The sequence below is a fragment of the Cardiocondyla obscurior genome, linkage group LG15 (genome assembly GCF_019399895.1).
Source record: "Cardiocondyla obscurior isolate alpha-2009 linkage group LG15, Cobs3.1, whole genome shotgun sequence".
Taxonomy (NCBI): Eukaryota; Metazoa; Arthropoda; class Insecta; order Hymenoptera; family Formicidae; genus Cardiocondyla; species Cardiocondyla obscurior.
This window is the reverse complement of record NC_091878.1, coordinates 3,300,968-3,319,901: the sequence shown is the minus strand read 5'-3', so window position 1 is coordinate 3,319,901 and position 18,934 is coordinate 3,300,968. Positions and strand designations below refer to the sequence as shown.

Below are 18,934 nucleotides of genomic sequence, written 5' to 3'. Positions count from 1 at the left end.
TATAAAATTGCGTAAATAACGTACTCATATTTTCTATCTGTCTCCGCGTCTATAAATTATTTTTCCTCCCGCGGCGAGTCGATAAGCAATTACCTTAATGTCTGTTTGACTTTGCGAATTCCCTCCCCCCCATTTTCGTAAAGATAAAAAATATTTTTACTCTGCGGTTTTGCCGCTCCGCCCCAAAATGTTTGCGCGCGTAATTGAAGACGATGGAAAATATTAAGTGTGTCGATTGGTTGGGACGAGGTGGAAGGTTTACCGGCGGCTTCACCCTTCACGTTCTCCGAACCATGTTTGCTCACTTTCGTACTTCTAGCCTCTTTTTTTTCCTCCACCTTTTCCTTCGTTTCTCGGCGAAAGAACGGCGGGCGTATCAGTGTGACGGTAAGCCTGGAATTTCTCCTCTCTCTGCGTAAGGGTTTGTAAACTGTCGACGGAGCAAGATACATAGCGTTACAATAAGGTGCCCCCTTCCGCCCACCGCGTGCCGTACATGCATAGCTACGTGCGCGAAGAATTTTGTCGAGCAGGCGTGAACGAGACACAAAGTTCGCAATGCTGCGGCCGTCTTCGTGAAATAAAATCGCGCCTTTCGCGCCGTCTTCGTAACTTTGCGCGTTCCCTGCCTTCTCGGCTTTGCCTCTCCCAGTTTTTATTTCCCGTATTATTATATTTTTATCTCCCCTGTTTGAAAAAACATGTAGGTAAAATTTAAAAAAAAGAAAAAAAATTCTAAAAACTAAATGTTGTGATATCGAATCGCGCAGGAATCGAGCAAATATCGATAAACTTGCAAATATTTCGTTACATTTTTCTAACTTTAAAATCCATATGTCATATTTATTAAATTGTTGGAAGGCTCTATTTACACCTGTTCATAGCGCGATGTAAACCAATCTAACAGCAAGGCAATGTTTTTTCGATAAATAAAACGGAAAATTAAGGTATTTTTATAAGAAAGTCTTAATATTTTAGCTAGATGTTTTTCTTTATTTTTTAAATATTTTTTAAAATTTTTTGTTAAATAATAAAAATATTGTAATAACGTACAATTAATAAACAATTCTGAAACGTTTTGCGAACATAAGTTTTCACAATTTTTCGCGATTATCAGTCTCACTCGATCAGTATTATAATGCTTAGCATTTTGATACTTAGCATTTTTCTTATCTCAACTGATTGATAAGCGCGTAATGGGAGAACGATCGGCGTAATGTGCAAATCTTAAGCACCACTTTCAAGTAAAGCGGCGCGAAAGTAATTTTAATATTTGATCGGTTTTCGATTTCGTCACCGAGAAACAAATCCCCACGCGTGTGATATTGACACAAGCGCCTGCAGGTATGACGATATATCGGATTTCGATCGATGGTCCCTCGCGCGCGATTTCGAGCTTTATACATTTTGGCCGGTCGCCAAAAAGAAACGCATTCCGACTGCCGGGAAGAACTGTGAAAGTTATCACTTTATTTACATCTCGATCTTATCCTGCTTTCGGCAGTGCCAACGCTTTTCAGTCATATCTGTGCGAATTCGCGCCAACACGATAATGAAACCCCGGTTGAATAAAACAGAGTAGAAAATCCCCATTGCACATCAGTTCTTATTAAATCTGGCGTTTAATAATCTTTATTAAACATCGTCTTTCATCAGGACCTTTTCTTTTTAATAACGAAGTAAGTCACTTCCTTGCGGGAGCTGCCCACGTAGGGAGATATTTACATTTCTAACGAAATAATGCCATTACGCGTTTCATTTTTCGACGATTCCCCGTCGAAACGAATGGCTCCTCTCGGCGCGCCCGGCAGCTGAGTTTTATCAACTTTCGAGAATTCAAGGGCGAGCATTTTCTCGCGGAATTGCTTCAAAATGGAAGTGTCGTCCTTTTATACGCGCACACAACAAAGGGAGAGAAATCCTGCATCTGACGTGAAATCGAAGTTATTCCCTCGCGCATACCGTGGACAATTCCTTCGTACAATAAAAGAGACCCAATCGAGAGAACTTGCGTTTTGTTCAAGAAAACAGCGCATCTTGTTACTTACACACAATATAGACTTGTGTATCAATGGTCACGATGATTACCGTGAAAGATCGCGAAAGCTTTCGTCTATTCGCTCGAGCAGGAATTCGAGAGTTTCGGGTTTCCCGCATCCTCCACATCTCTCTTCCCCTGCGCCCCGCCTTTTTACGTCCTTCCAATTCGCCTCTCGAGGGGCGGCGGGTGGGTGTTGGCAACTGTTTTGAGCACTTAACCGAATCGGCGAGAAAGTTTTGGCCCCTGTGTTGCGGGATCCGCTTTCGTGCCCGTATTTGCGGGGACCTGGCAAGTGTAGATCATACAAATCGCGCACTCGTGTAAATATCGTCGTCGATCGTCCTCCCCCGAGATTCTGGCGACAGATCATACTCCCGCGGACGAACGGGCGAGCGAAAAATCGCGAGACACCCCCGACGGAGACAATACTTGTCCTGGTAGCAAGAAGGTGTGGCGCTGCACCATATTTCACAGTCAAACGCAGGAGCAGCGCTCACCAGACGAGAGTACGCGAGTTCTTAGAGCTCGCGTCCAAAATGACCGGGTCCAGTTTCAAAGAGAAAGAGAGAATGAGAGAAAGAGAGAGAGAGAGAGAGAGGGAGGGAGAGAGAGAGAGAGCAAACTCAAATAATTCAATCCGTTGTAAAAGTAACTTCTTTTTTTTCCCTTTTCTTTTTCTGTCGCAAACCCACGAAATTTTTGAACTTAATTTGGGACTGGTTCGATGTCGTCTAGGAGATCCGCAATCCCGGAAAGTGCCGGGGACTAGGAAATCTGTGAGGGCAGGAAATTCAACCGTCTAATCGTAATTGCGCGGTAGTTTTATACGCGAATTACTCGGCGGGGCGATTTATCGGGCAAGGGGGGAAAACGACCCGCGGGGATTCGCGATTGTGTCGAAGACGAGGGCGATCGATCACTCCGGCACCGACGCCGACTGTGGTTTGCTCGTCGATCAATCAAACGGAAGCGCTTGAGACGACGATATAATGCTCCCGCGGAATTACGATATCCTCCGCGCCACGTGAGCGGGCTTCCCTGTTTTTCAAGAAGTCTATGCATTTTTTAGAAGTCACTTAATCTTCCAAAACTAATATCTAGTTTATCGATTCATCACGAGCCGTCGAAGAGCAGAAATTAGTTTTTCTCGTAAAAATTTCGAATAAAAATTGCTCCGCTTTAATTTAATTACAACTTTGTTAATTAGATTTAACTTAAAGTGGCTCGAAAGTGTTCTATTTCATTTTCGGCTGACAGTTTGAATTTCCGTTCGATTCCGAAAACATCCGAAACTTTTCTTTCGCTCAAATTTTTTTTTTTATTTTTTTTATTTCTTTACTTTTGAGGATCTTTAAGCCGCGAACGAAGTTTATTCCACGGCTCGTAGTAAAGTATTATGAGGTTTTTGATAGGCATTCAAACGGTTAAATCCGGAAGCAGAGACTGGCATTGCACTTTCCGTCGGATGTGTGCGAAAGCTAATGCGAAGGAGTCGGCGTGACGTGCTTTTCACTGGCACGTACGTGCTCGGATTTTCCCCGTTGAAGAAGGAGAGAAAGTCGTGAAAATATTTATTTGATAATTCACAGCGTCCACCATAAAAAGAAAATCCTCATGCCCAGCCACTTTAAGTGAAATCGTCGGGTAGCTTTGTGCGCCGAACAATGGCGGAACTCAACATAAAGATATCGTCAATTCCGTCCAAGAGCATGTTAGATCACTGAGAATACAGTCCCCATTTAAATTTATTTTAAACACTTTGCCAAAAAAAAGCCCTACAGCGAGAACAGAAATACTCCAGTTGTACAGAATTTATTTTTTATTACTTGATTATCTTTACACACAGCATTTTTGTTATTATTAAACCTTAAATCAGGAACATTATAGAATTAATTTATCATGAGCGTTGTAGTTTTTCAAACAAAAGCTCGTTGCGTGACAAAATCCAAACGTTTACGTTGTACGCGCGTAACATAATTCATTTTCGTTACAGTTGCTCGATGTTCATTTATAGTGCGCGATTTAGCGGCGTTATTATTATCTGGGGGCTTTTATTTGGCGACACATGTGTGGCAAGTAATCGGCACTTTAATCAGAATTTTAATATTCGACATCAGTGTAATTAATAATTGCGCGTGTAATTAATAACTATATGCGAAGCAACAGTTCGTCCGAAAACGTGCGCTTACGCGCCACAGCCAATATGTATTATTAATAAATAACAATGGAAAATTTGTGTCATAATTAATATGATGAAATCGTCAACGAATGCGGCGTGCCGTAGAAATCCGTCGTAAATACTCGTCGAATTTGCGGTACAGAAAATCGCTATTAAAGAAGAATCAAATAAAAAAAATTAAAAAAATTTACATATTTATTAATTCCACAGGAAAATATGTTCTAATATTCACGGAAGTTTTGCAAAATTGCCACAAAGTGGATGTAAAATTCATAACGTTTGAATGTATTCCTTTGAATTAAATTTTGTCAGAAGCGGGATTAAATTAAATTTCTTCGCAATGTTACGTCTGTGCCCCGAAAAGAAAGCGGTTTCTAATTGTTTCCCTAATATTAACGTTAATCGAGGCCGGTAAGCAAAAACTGCGATAACTTCCTTCATAATAATAACTCGGGCGAAGAGAAATTGCGTTGCGATCGGTTAAACGAGTTAGGTTTAAGAAGCCTCGTGATTTGCCGGCCGAAAGAAATTTAATTATCAGTCGCTGGAAACAATAACTCCGCGGCTTTATCCCGCGGTAAGACGGCAAGGGATCCTGACCCGGCGCTACTTTTCTCCGAGCGAAAAAAATCGCGATCGAAAGAGCGCTCCTCCGAGAAGTTTGAAAAAACTCTAAATTAATTTTTGCGCCGTGGCGTACCGGGCGAAATTTAATTATTCTTAATTAATTCCACGAGGCCCATGCACGTTACTCGGATTATTCCGGTGTAGAGGAGAAGGTTGAAGGACCTTGCGAGTCGCCGTGCCGCCACGTGACGTTTCGCGTGAATTATGTTGCTATTACGGGATAAATGATTGCACCTGCGCGCCTTTCAGTTTCAGGCGGAATTATTAAGAAGGATTCATTAAGAAAGCGATTAGAACACGCTGGACAAGAAGTCGATCCGCCCCAAATTCGGAAGTAATTACTGGCGATAAGAAACATGCTACTAGTTTCGCGAAACTTGTACGAATATGCATAGAGGGGAAGTTTAAAGGCACAAAAAGAAATGTCTAGAGGAAAAAGTATTTAATTTAATATAACGTAATGTAATTAATTCGTTTGTCAATTTAACAGGCATTTGTTTCAAGAAATAAAACCATAGAGATCATTTCTAGCAACTTTGTAAATTTTTATTTTAAATATTTTTTTGCTAATTAAAATATTTTTTTCTGAAAAATTCTTTTAATAATTAAAATATATAAATAGCTTCTTTTCACTCTTGCTCGTTTTCTCAATTATTTCCGTCGTTAGTTTGCATTATGTTGACGACTAGTTTGATCGAATCACATGCATGATGGCAGATACGATGGAAATTGAAATCCGGAAGTGCAGAAGGGATGAGGGATCGGAGGGTGGAAGAGACGAATTAGTGTTCTGCTCGAGAGGTCGCGAGCGATAGCAGAGAATTATTGCTTAGCAACGAAGGACAGAATCGATGTTGCCAGTAGTGACAAGTCCGATTACGCTATCACGGCTGCGCCGGAAATATGTTTGCACGCTCCCAGTTGATCGCAATCTCCGTTAATAGAATCATTATAAGAGAGCAATAACGACGATTCAGCGCAATGCTGAAACGATAACGAAATTTTGCAAATTTTTGAGAACATTTGAAAATAAAATTCGTAACATTAACGTCGATTATAATAATGCTCGATAAAATTAAAAAGAAAAAAAAAAGCACTACTTAATCACTTATTAATCAAATCGCATAAAACGCGCTCGCGTAATTGCGCTTTGCAAATCTTTGAAGCAACAAAACGAAATCCGAGAACTTCAACGACGAGACGCGTCAGCTCGCGGAACTTTGTAGACAGCTTTGTGCGGCGTGAGGTAAAATAACACACATGACGCTCTCGCATTTTACAACAGATACGATGGAGAATGACGAGTTGGGAGAATAACGAAACGAGCTTGATCTGTACTGCAAGTTTTCGTGCGCGCGCTATCAGTAACTCCGCGGATAATTAATTACTTTAGCGACGCGAGGATGTGATCCTTTGCGCTTGAAAGGATGCCATTACGCCCATTAACCGCCGCTAATTTGCGCAAAATCATTCGGAGGCTGTTCTCCTCCTCGCGAGTGAGGAGAGTTCATCCGGCGATACTCGCGTTGTGCCCCGAGTGCCTGGCAATAGCAACAATGTCTGCGAGAAATGTAGTTGTCTTTCTGTTTCGGCGTTGAGGGAAAATTTGTCCTCTCCAACAGAGAATTGTTCCCCTTAATTAAAGTAGTTTCACTTCGTTCAATTAAAATAGTTTCGCCTCGGCGCGTCACTCGTCCGGATATATCGCTTATTTCGTTCTTCATCTTTAAATACCGCAAATCTTCCGTCATCCAAATTATCGAGAGAGGAATTACGAATCCCGCGAATCTTGGTTTTCGAGACGTTCGCGACTTCAGGCCGTTATTGATTCTCTGGTAATGCAAATAATGATATTCTAATCGAGAAAACGCGCGGCGGAATTGAATGGAGGCCGCGCAAAAGTGCACCTAGGGACCCTCGCGAGATTTAGAGAGAATCGACATTAATTGGATAGCGGCGAATAACAGGGATATACGACAAGCAGTTTGGAGATGGAAAGCGGCAATAAATCCGGCGAAGTTAACAAGTCTGTCAGACCTCACTTAGCCGCGGTGTATTTTGGTTATATCGGCCGGAATAACGCAGCGGCACGGTCCATCTGGCAAGCCTTAATTACCATTTATATTCCGCATTTGCGCAGCCCGCGGACGATGTAAAATTACAACGGTCCCGGGGAATCTCGGCTTTCATTAAAAGATAATTAAATCAGCAGCGAATCGATCCCCCGCTTTATCTTGCCGTCTCCTGTTCGCGGAACTTCCTGAATTATGCAGCGAAGCGAGACGAGAACGTCGACTTTAAAATTGTATCGCGAAACACCGCCCCGAGTTTCAGAGGAATGGTCCCGGGTATTCTTTCTTATTACACTAGCCCCTTCGAGATGAGCAGATGGCAAAGGAAAACCTCGTTCAATGCTGCTCAGACGTTTTAATCTCTCCAATGTAAAATTAAACACGGTAGTCTCATATTAGCGAAAAATTTAATTCACTTTTATTTTTCGTAAGGGAGACAGCTACGTTGTGACTTTTTATTTTATTAACTTCCGGTTATTCGCGGAGATTTAATGTGATATTTTTTTAATCGTTATTCGTTAGACAGTTCAGACGGCTATATCAGTCTTGATAATGTTAGTAATTATTACCAAATTACTCTCACACGTGTATGTACACTTGTCGATACGAGCTTGGTTTCCCAATCGCGGCGACGTGCATAATAAATGACAGCCCCGCACCGAGACGGTGACCTTCGTTATCCGGCGTAATTAATAAAACGACTAAACGGAGCAGCACTCGAGCGCCATTAATCACAGCGACGAGAGCTATTAGTAATGCCTTTTCGAGCCGGAAGTTGAGCGAATGCGCACTCTGCACTCGTGACGTTCTCTTTCATGAAAAGAGGAAGGATGTGCGAGGATCGTGCGATTTCCCTCGGCTTGCCACATTAAATTTCCTGTCGCGCCATCGCAGGCTAACGCCGTTATAATGTCCCAAAGTTATTTTAAATGCGCCGTGAAATGTCTGGAAATTATTTTTAAAACCCGCCGCGACTCAACCCTCAAGTGCTTTCCGTCGGGCTCGCTTCGAAATTTCGTTCCTTTTGTGAATCGCCATCGCGGCGTTGGTCCGCGCGGCTCATCGATTAGATCAATATTTTTTAAAAACCGCCTCCGTGGCCGTGAATCTCCAACGAACTCGGAAAGCGAGACACTTTATCTTCCGCCCGAGACGAACAAATCATTTCCCAAGCCCGTGCTCTCTCGCTTAAAAGGATGGAGGAGGCATTCTTTCACCGGCGACTCGTGAATCACGAGAAGACCGGACAGATCTTTATTCCAAAGTATTCTCTGGGAGTTGAAACAAATTCCGCGAACTTGGTGGATTCGATTATTAGTTCGCGCCTCGAAAACTTGCAGCCTCCTTCTTCCGCTTCCGCCATACGTTCGATACTGAGCTTTACCTATCGTCGACGGAATTGTGAGTGCAGGCGGCCGTGTAATTGCGAGTCTTCCAAGGAAAACGGAAACTTTCCTTCCCTCGCCCCAGCCCTTATTTCCACCCTTCCCTTCCTTCCCCCTCAGGTCAGCGGAGAAGAAGTGCCGACAACGTGCATTAACCGGATCCAAACTTTCGATAGAAATTTCCATTACGTAAGAATCCGGGAGACAATACCGCGCCGAGGGGAACGTATCTTTTTCAGACGTGGGGTTGTCTGAAAATCGTACTTTCCGGGACTCGATTGTGAGAACGCGATTCGAGACTCCAAGTTGCTGTTTTGCAAACGGAAAGCGGGGCGGGAAGTAAACTCGCTTAATTTAATCGGAAATTATATTGAACTGGTGTAAAGTTACAGTAAAATGAATTACAATTTATTTAAGATTCGTTGCAGCTGTAGATTTCGAAAGGGAATTAAATTTTTTATTCTGATTGCGTTTCAGAAAGATTAAAATCAAACAGCTGTGAAGATCTAAAACGCAGCAAAGTAAATAATTGCCGTGCTTGTTAAATATTCAAAGAGAAAACGTTTGATTCATACTTTTAACGTAAATTTTGAATTGTTGAAACATTTTTTGATATTCCGAAAGAAATACAAATTTTAACCTGCCAAGGTACTAGAAAAAAAAAAACACTTTCAAGAAGTTCTTCAATTTTAAACGACAAACATTACGAAGGATTTACAGATTTATTAGAGTTCACACTATAATCTCGCGAAACTTTCACGCAGTTCGTAATGGCTCTGAGATTTCAGCAAGCAATTTCGAGCCACGTGTCAGTGGCGCGAGCTTCAGAAAAATGAGAAATATTTGATAAATCTCTTCGTGTCATTCTCTTCAGTTTTCAGCCGCGAAAGCAGCATCGAACACCGTGGCAGGCACACGCAATATATTTCTTTGCTGTTGTGCCTCTTCATCTTCAACCCTTTTTATTGCCGTCACCTAAGCTCTTTCTCGCCCTTATATCTCCCGCTGAACTTTCTCTTTCGGCCTCTCCCTTCGCTCGAAGGGAAAGCTTTTTATGCCTCCGCGTATGTCGGCCAAAGTGAATGGTGTTTCAATAATCGTATATCATTGAATTTTCCCGGCAAAATAGAAATTTTCGCTTTTTCCCCGCAAGCTGTTTCACGCGTCCCGGCACACCTCAGACTCGGAAATTGAACGGTAAATGTGACCGGCCCGCGTCGCGTACGCCCCAAGAAAATATTTTTAAGAATATACGCGGAGATAACTCTCCGCATATTGCGCGCGTACGCGCGGGGAACGGGGAACGGGAATTATTACAGGGAGAAATTAATGAGACGCGTGAAAGCGATGGGAAATCTCGCATGAAACATTAAAGAAAAGCCCGTAGGAGCCTCGAAATGTATGCTCTCTCTCGAGATGAAATTTTCCAATTATTTCGATCGAATGCCGGACTTTAGCAATTACGCGTCGCGTAGGCTCTAATCTCCGATCTATTCGAAAATGTTCCGCGTGTTCTTCCGCGGCGAGACGCCGGTCCGGCTTGAAGCTCAATAACTTGCGCAATCCCGGGGAAGTTCAGTTTCAGACCGTCCGCGCGCGAGCCGCCGCTATATTGGGATCGCACGGAGGTCAATGACACCTATTCCCGGCCGCCATAATTCACAAGGCCGTCCCCAACTCCGCGAAAAGTTCCCTCAAACTTAGATTAGCGATTCAATTTGGGCCGCCAGTGAATCATCTTAAAAATCGTTTTTTAATCGGGACACTCTGTAACGAACAAAACGTTCCTGCCTTGCCGAGCGGCTTTTCCTGCCTCGGGTATTTTCCTCCCTACCCCCCTTCGGCGTTTCCCGCCCTTCCGTTTACCCCCGACCACTCATAGATTTCCGCGCCATTCGTTCAGCGTTGCTAGCTCGGCGACCAGCGAGGATTACTTCATCTGCTAATGCCCATCTAAAATTCCGTTTTTTTTTCGAGAGGGTTGACGGATTGGGCTCATTATGTATATCCACGTACAAAAATAATTTATTCGCTAAAAAATCTGCTTTTAACAATGCCGCTTGCTGCGAAAAATGATAATTGTTAAATTTTTTTAATGTTAAAAGCAAACGAAAGAAAATTGTTTTGCTTCCCGAGGAGTTTTTTTTTTATTTCCATATAAGTAAATTTAAATCCTACAGTCTTAAAAAGGTTTATAAATTTTTCTGCCCGAGTGTTGTAAATTAAGTTCGAGATGAGAATTCCCGACGTTTCTTTTTTGTCATTATTCAAAAGTACGGAAGAACTTAGGAGTTATAGGTACGTAGCGGAGATGAAAAATTGACGAATAAACGCAATTCTTTAGAATGGCGTTACAAAGTTCTTCCCTTGAGATACTATCGAGAGAGTCTTTGGCTGTGACTTCGAAAAGCAGAAAATGTATAAAGAACTTTCGATACTTGATCGATCGATTTGACTACACTGCCTTTCAGTGCAGCTCGATAACGTCTCGGTGCGCGAAAAAAAAGCTTATCTACTTCCAAAGCCTAATCTGTCTCTGATATGACGTTCTACTATTGAGTTCGAAGGAAAGGTTTAATTATCGCAAAATTAGCTTTTAGAACTAATTTATCAATCTGTCTTAAAAAGAAAAACCGTGACGTTCAAGCGAAATTTTAATAAATTAATATATATTAATATCTAATTTTATATAATATATAATAAAAAAATTAATTATATAATCAACAGATATTTTAAAAAAGTTTATAATAATAATATTAAATGTGTTATAATGTTAAAGACAAATAATCCGGAGTTTTAATTACACCGCGTAATACTCGAGGAATTTATTTACGGCGGGAGGTATTAACACGGTCGCACGTGACAATTGCAAAAGTGCTCGTGCGACCGTATCGCTGGAAGGTTTGCACGTTCACTTACCCATGGCAGGTGCGTAGATGTTCAGGTAGAGACAGTCTTCACTTTGGTTACGTAGATGAGGCAGTAGCCTCTTTAGATACTCTAGTCTTCCCTTAGGCATCCGCTCGAGCGCTTCCTGCTCGTTTGCGATGTCCGGCAGCTTTTGGGGGCAGACTGGACCCATCGAGTCCGATAATCTGCAGAGGAAATCGGAAATCGTTCGTGCGTTACAACTCACCGACCGGTCAAAGTTTCGTAGAATACGCGTCACCGTGCTCAATAAGGACGAACGTCGCCGACGGGGATGTATTTCGAGGCACATGATAAACTACCGAGTGTCTTATTAGCATTGTTATCGTTACAATATTACATTTATATTGATATTTCTGAAATAAGATATTATATATGGACTTTTGCATTAATTTCTTGAATTAATTCGTTCATTTTAATGATTTTTCATAGTTCAGCAATAAATTTATCTTTGAAATTACTTTTGTCAATAAATTAAAAATGTTTTAATAATTATGTAATTCTAAAGTACTCGGTGTGCAATAACAATATTGGCATTCAAAAGATTCGCCGAGGAATATCTTGGCATAATTTTAGAATGTTGTATATTCTGCGATATTCTCAAACACTTCGAGTTAGGGAGACCGTGCGGCATTCGAAGAATTTCGAGAAGACTGTGCTTGTTATAAAATTGAAAAGTATCCGCTTTAACTAAAAGGAGATCGTAAAAGGTGATCGACTTCTCGCGTACGAAAATAAAAATTGATCAGCCTTGACGTAACTTTCCGCACGGCTCGCTGTAAATTTGATCGCGAGGGGAAGGAGAAAAAAGGTTTCGTTAAATAACATCCAGTATTAAAAGCTTTTCGTATCAATTTTCGTAATAATATAATTTCCCTATATATTATTATAAAAATAATTATAAAAATTATTATAAAAAATTATAATTATGGTAGATATTATAAAGAATTAAGCTCACGAGAGGAAAATCAATCGCTCGCATTAAAAGACGCGTTACCTGACTCCCTCCCAAGGGCTGGGCGCTCTCGTTGGCGAGAAGCGGTTTGTGCCAACCGGTGGTGTAGCGTAGGGTATTCCGAGGTACACGTCGATCGGCTTGAGGAACTTGGCATACTCGAAGGATCTCGTGACACCCTGCACCTCGCCGTAACGCGTCTGGACGATCCGTGGGTTGAGTTTGCTCTTGATGGAGAGCGAGAGGGCGGGCGGCGCGATCAGGCAAACGAGGATCAGGAAGAGTTCCATCTTGCCACCCTCCCCTCACCTCGCCCGCGCTACCGCAACTGATCGCGCCCGACACGATCTATGGATCACCTCCGCGTCCCGCGGCGATCGTCTCTCATTTACGCCCGGCACGATTAATTACGACGTCGTCGAATCGCCCCCATCCCGGTGAACTTTTCTGGAAATATTACGTAACATCATGGCCCCCGCGGATTATTAATTGTGCGCGTATCGGATGCTTTAGCCCTTCGTTACTTTGATTTCTGAAATTAATCATTATCGTTGCAACGAAACTCGCACCGTTTTGCTCTCGTTTCACGTTTATCTGGTAAAACTGTCATGTCGTTATAACGTTGAGCTTTAATTTTTACGAGCAACATAGAACCAATTTTTACAGATGAAAGCTGAATAATTTAGGTCTTGTAGAAATATTATCAAGTTTCTGTATTAAGATTTGAACGAGATACACGCCTATTGCGTTAAATCTGACGCATAAACGATATTCTGAATTAAACACTGACGCAAAAATATTGAATTCTGTTACACAGTAGTAGACTATAAGTGTGACGACGTAAGATGACAAAATGACGCGGTCGTGATATTATTTCGTGAATTATTAATTAATAACAAGTTGAAATTGTTGAAACGGGCGGCGTTGAAATAAATAGAGTTGTGCTTTATTGCGATCGCGAATTATTTCGCGCGCGATTGCCCGTTCGATCGCATCAATTAATTTCATATTTTTGTTAGTTTTAATTTTCAGGACGCGGCGGCTCTCGCCGCCGGTTCAGTGGTGTATTTATTTAACGTGTCCGTTCAATTAACTATATCAATATTTAATTAATACGTACCGCGGTTACATCGATTCCGGTGGAAAATGACAATGATATTCAAGAAAAGAAGAGAACAAAAGAGCGGACAACTGGGTACACAATTCAATGCGACGGGGCGATCGATATTCCGGGGGTGGTTTCTCCGAGAATGCACGATAGCGGCGGACACCTTTTTCGTTCTTCGATTATTAGCAAATTCTAATCTCGCGACAGAAAGTTTCATCCGCGTTCTCTTTGATAAAAGATAAAGTAAAATGGCCGAAGGGAACGCCGACAAGAATTGAAGGCACTGGATAAGCACGGGAAAGGAGAAAGCCTCGACACAGGGAAGACACGATAAGCTCCGGGAAGCGTTTTCCATAGATACCGTATATTCGTCATATTTTAACAGAATCAAACATCACCGAGCGAATTAATTAATCTCCATTTAATATTTCTGTGTCTTTAATAAATATTCACTTTGGCGTATTTCGTTCAATTCGGGGAGTTTAATATCCACCGTTGCATAATGTTTGGAATTAAATATTTAACATGATTAATATAAAATGAAAAACGTTAACAAAAATTAGCGAAATTGAAAAAAATGCACATAATCTTGTTTTATATGTACATTGATGTGTGATAATCAAAGAGCGAACAATTTACAAGATAACCACAAATCTGTTTCTTTTTATACTTTAAGAACGTAGAGACTGAAAATATATGTATATATATTCTTTCAATTTTATGGAGTTTCCGGTGTCGTAAAAAAAAGCGTCGCAGCGCTTTGACCCTCAGAAAAGGGTAGGAATTAAAAAATTAATCACGTTTTCGTGCGATTATCGAGTCTTGAATTCGCATTACGCGATAAGATTACAGAGACCCGAAGTTTCCATGAACGGATAGAGACGGAACGTATATAGGTAGAAAAGGAACACTCTCACTTACACACGTTACATATCTACACGAACAGTTGCAGAGAAGCGTAGAGGTAGAGCCGAGGGTTGAGAGAAGTGCTGGAAAGGGTAGGGGATAAGTGAGTGCACTCGTACGTGGAGCCATTATGGAAATCAGTACTTATCGGCCCGAAGAGGAGAAGGAAATTCAACGTTGTGTAACGATGCCACGTTTTCCTCGTGATCCACGTGGTGGAGAAAAAGGAGATAAGCTGTTTCGGCCCCGTCACTCGCTCTGATAATTTCTCTTCCTTATCAACGCTGTAGCCTTCTTGCCGCGAATCTATCCCCGTAGATTTACGAATCAATGATAATGCGAGAGCTTTCGTCGAATTTTTATTAAGAATTCTTTAGCATAATTTGCCTTTATATATTTTATTTGAGAAAATATATAATTTTTTTTAACTTTGGCGTCAAATGTGTAAGCTTTTAAAACAGTAGTAACGTCATCCATTAATTAAATTGACAGCTTTCATCTGTTTTAATAATTTTTAACATAATTTGTAGTAATTAGAAATCTTACCATGCCCACGAATCATGGCTTTGATTAGTTCTTTCGCTTTCCTAGGACTTCTTTAATTGTTGAACAACGTCAGCATCGATTTAACTTGGAACGTTTTTTAACATTTTTTTTATTACACTAAAGAATAACAAGAATAATTGATTTATTACTTTTTTCTATAAATTAATTATCAAGCAAATTAATTTTTATTGTAAATTTCATTGTATTTTTTAAACGTTTGTTTTATGGTTCTCAATCGAACATTTTATATCTTTTTGTATTTTTATATATATTTATTTTATGCAATTAACAATAATTACTTTTCTTTCTAATAATTAATTAAATTTTGAATAGCAAGTATCATTAAGTTCCAATGTTGCGATGTTCTGAAACAGAAAAAGATATGGAAAAATTAATTTTTGCTAACACATCTTTGCAATTATACAAAAAGCTTTAATATTATTTATTCAGCCGTATTTGCATACATGAATACGTTTTTTCGCAAAACAATAAAATATTTATTAAAAAAAACGTATGGAGATATATAATATAATACATAGTAATCACATATTACTCTAGCCGGCTATATTATTATTTACAAAGAGCGAGAGATATTTACATAACGCATGTTACATAATATATTATTAACATCAGATTATAATAATCGTATAGCAATCAACTAGATTACGAAATCAGGTCATTAATAAATTGTCAAATCAGCTGAGGATATTGTGTAAAATTGAATGACTCATTATCGCTCTTTGTTAATAATTACCTAATTAATAGAATCGATAAATTGGTTTGCTATCAAAATCAAAGCACAACTGCGTGTACGTGTATCTACCGAAAGGTCACGAGAAATTTTATATTTTTACGACACCATAACTAAAAGTTCACTTAATTTACCGAGTTTATGTGCATTTTTGTTTTACGGACAACACACCTCCGCGATTTTTTTTTTCCCCTCCCAATCTTCTCGCGCAGTTACTCTGCAACTTTAAATCCAATTTTGTTTTACTGTATTTACCTTATTTGCAAATTATCCGACTTACTTGTAAATTGGATTTTAATTCGCCATAATTAATTTATTCTTCTTGAAATAGCTTTATATTATCAGTTACCACTATTAAGTCTAGCTAACTTATTTAAATTTATCTTCTATTTTTTCATTTATCTTCTTTACGCTTTTTTTCCTCCTCCTCGTCTTTATAATTCATTCTTATGCTCTTGCTTTTTCTCTTGCCTTACTTGCTCCCTTCTTTTTTTCGTCTACGTATAGTGTAACGTACTGGGATTAAATGGGCTAAACCCAACATTTAATTAGACGGGAAAAAGGGAAGAAAGAAAATAGGGAGAAAAAAAACGTCCAAGAAATCTTTCTCAAAATTTTCGAGTTAATTGAAATTGATGTGATAACGCTGCAAATGAAGTAAATAAAAACAAAATCTTGTAATTCGCATCCGGTAATTTTGTTTCATATTTTAATTGCATGCAAACACTCGATTACGTTGTTTAAACATTTAAAGTACGTTGATAAAATTTGTAATAATTATCTCCCAGCACGTGGAATTATATTTGCGATACAATTAATTTATTACAAAAAAAGTGTCTACGATATTCTATTTGAATTATAAATCTAAATAAACTTGCACGAGTTAAAATACTTTCGAAACGTACGGTCTATTAATTTTTACAATATTTTTTTTATTTAAAAATGCATTGCGCCTACGATTAATTGCGAGAGCCAGTACGTAAGGTTCAACTTTAATCTTATTGTACCGTTGCTCCTTAGATATAATGCAAATTCGTTATTAGATCCCTGACGTAGATTCTCCGGCAAGAGTCACGTTGGAAAAAGAAAAGGCAAGCCCGCGATTTGATTACGTCAAGAGACTATCTTTGAAAAAGGGCCGGCCCTTCCCGTAGGGCTGCGTACTGCTTTAGCGATAGCGGGATGCCGTTATCGTCTGAACAGTTCTGGCGAACAATTATTACTACTTGGCAAACTCAAATAGTCTATGGTCGGCGGATACCAGTTGCCAACTTCAACGACAAACATAAACGCGACTACCGGCATAAGTCGAGGTCTTGGACCATGCGCTGTCCTGCGGAATCGTTTAGCATCCCGAGCAACTATATTCAAAGCAAGGAATAACGGATACACTACGTAGCAGTCGCAATTAACGACACGTTTTGCCAGCTAATTCAAGCGAGAACAAAACGATCCTAGCGCGAGTAAGATTCCCAGCGATAAGATTCTCCGGCGCTTAATCGGATTTAATATTACTATTTTCGAAAATAGCGCGAACTATATTAATTTGACCCGGAGCTTCGTTTCATAACGGCTTAACTATCATGCACCTAAATAAAAAAATTAAAAAGTAAGAAGAAAGATACCAAACAAAAAACTGACGATAAAATATCTCAAGAATTTGTAAGCGAGAGTTTTTTTTTTTTATTTTTCAAAGCGGATTATCGGGTGTAACGACTTTTTGTTCGAATTAATTTCTTCGAGATTCTCGTCTCGTTACATTTTTGCGGATTAGGTTAATGAGATCGCGGGGATCTTTCGTTTCCCGAGCAGCCGAGAACAGACGCGAGGAGGAAAAACGTAAAACTTGATGGTTTATTAAAAAGTAATTAAATCTTTATTTATTATCTTCATGCATTAGGTTTTCTTATAATTTTTTTTCTTTTTTACTTTTATAATTTATTAACTTACGTTTGTCGCGCAATTTTATTTTAATAACGGTCTATCTGTCCCGGGGAATAGTTCGGTAATTACAATCGCTAGAATGGCGCAGATGCGTCGTGGAACATTCGAAGGAGAACGCGACAAGATGACAGGCGCAGGAAGACACGGCGGCGTATGCGAGCATCGGAAAGCTATTCACGAGGCGGCGCTTTCTTACAAGATTGACGGTAAGAAAGGAAAGTCTGTGTGTGTACTTTGCGATGCTACACGCAACGGAAGAACTCTATTTCCGCCATATTTCTCGTACAATGCCGCGAAATTGACTAGCCAGAAAACGGCGTTTCGTGACTGATGCCGACGAAGAGAATCCGAGAGGCAGGCCGGCGAGTATCGTTTCCACCCCGAGTCGATCGATCACAAAATCACCACTGCGCGTCCGACGAATGTACATACAAATGCATTCTAGTAGTCTCCTGACAATCTATCGAAATTCCGAATATGTCTTTCGAATGCTACTCCGTTGACGCGCGTGATTTTATTAATTGATGCGTCCGAAATTCATTTTGTTGGTATACGTTGAATGTACATTTTTTTAAATATTTATTTTATATTTATTATAAATTAGAAGTTAACGAGCAAGAGAAATATTTGCGCGAAATAAGTGCGACGATAAAAAAAATGAAAGACCCAAACAAGTTAAGAAATATTTTTTTTTTTTTACAAGACAAATTTATTTAATTAGAAAATGATTAAAACGCAACTACAGATATAATTAATTTTATTAATAGAACTATAGTGACTAGTTCAGAAATTGTTCTCGTCTCACATTTCGGAATCCTTTAATTTGTATAATTCTAAATCTCGGGCGAAAATTATTACGTTTAGATATTTCTAGGTCAGAAATGTATCTCGTGGAAATAAATAACGTCCTATTTTTGGACCTGGAATGGTCTCATAATGCAACATTCAGCAAAATTCTCAGGACAAGCAGTTTCATTTTCAGAAAGATGCAGACGCGGCACGTTAATTTCCGCATGAAACATTCGTGGAGAATTCTGGGCGGTAGCCAAAGCGTGCGTATAAATAATGCGGGCTAAATGAAAAATTCTCTTGGGACGGGGGGTGAAATTCCACGTCTCTTCGCGAGACTAAACGAAATCCCCGGTAGGAGCTTTTTCGAAAGTGCGACGCAGCTGCGGCTGCGTTCGCGAATTCTCTTCATAACCCTCTCATCCCTACCATGTTTCATCCCTTCTTACCCTTCTTCTGGCCCTCTTTTCCCGGTACACTGAACGAAGACAAATAACCTGTGGGTTGTTTGTTGCGCCATGGTCGTTTCTCCCGGAAACGGAAGGAACGTCGGAAGACCACCAGGGGATCCGAGTGACCCTTCGAGAACTGGATAGACTAACGTTATAGAGTTATAAATCGATATTTCTACAAGAAATAATAATGGATCGTACTAGGGATTAAAAGCCGTAGGTAAAAAATATCGAGTAAAGAGGAAAGATTA

The 18,934-nt window shown here is 40.0% G+C and overlaps 1 protein-coding gene across 1 annotated transcript in view; it reads right to left on the bottom strand.

Annotated features, from left to right (window-relative positions):
* Positions 1-18,934, bottom strand: part of Nlg-4 (neuroligin 4) — a 178,781-nt gene that overhangs the window by 123,022 nt on the left and 36,825 nt on the right. Inside the window, exons 2-4 of the mRNA XM_070666968.1 lie at positions 14,748-15,112; positions 12,230-12,634; positions 11,224-11,399 (exon numbers count right to left, since the gene is read on the bottom strand). Coding sequence (XP_070523069.1) covers positions 11,224-11,399; positions 12,230-12,477 — 424 coding nt within the window. The 5' untranslated portion in view covers positions 12,478-12,634; positions 14,748-15,112. The remainder of the gene's footprint in view (positions 1-11,223; positions 11,400-12,229; positions 12,635-14,747; positions 15,113-18,934) is intronic.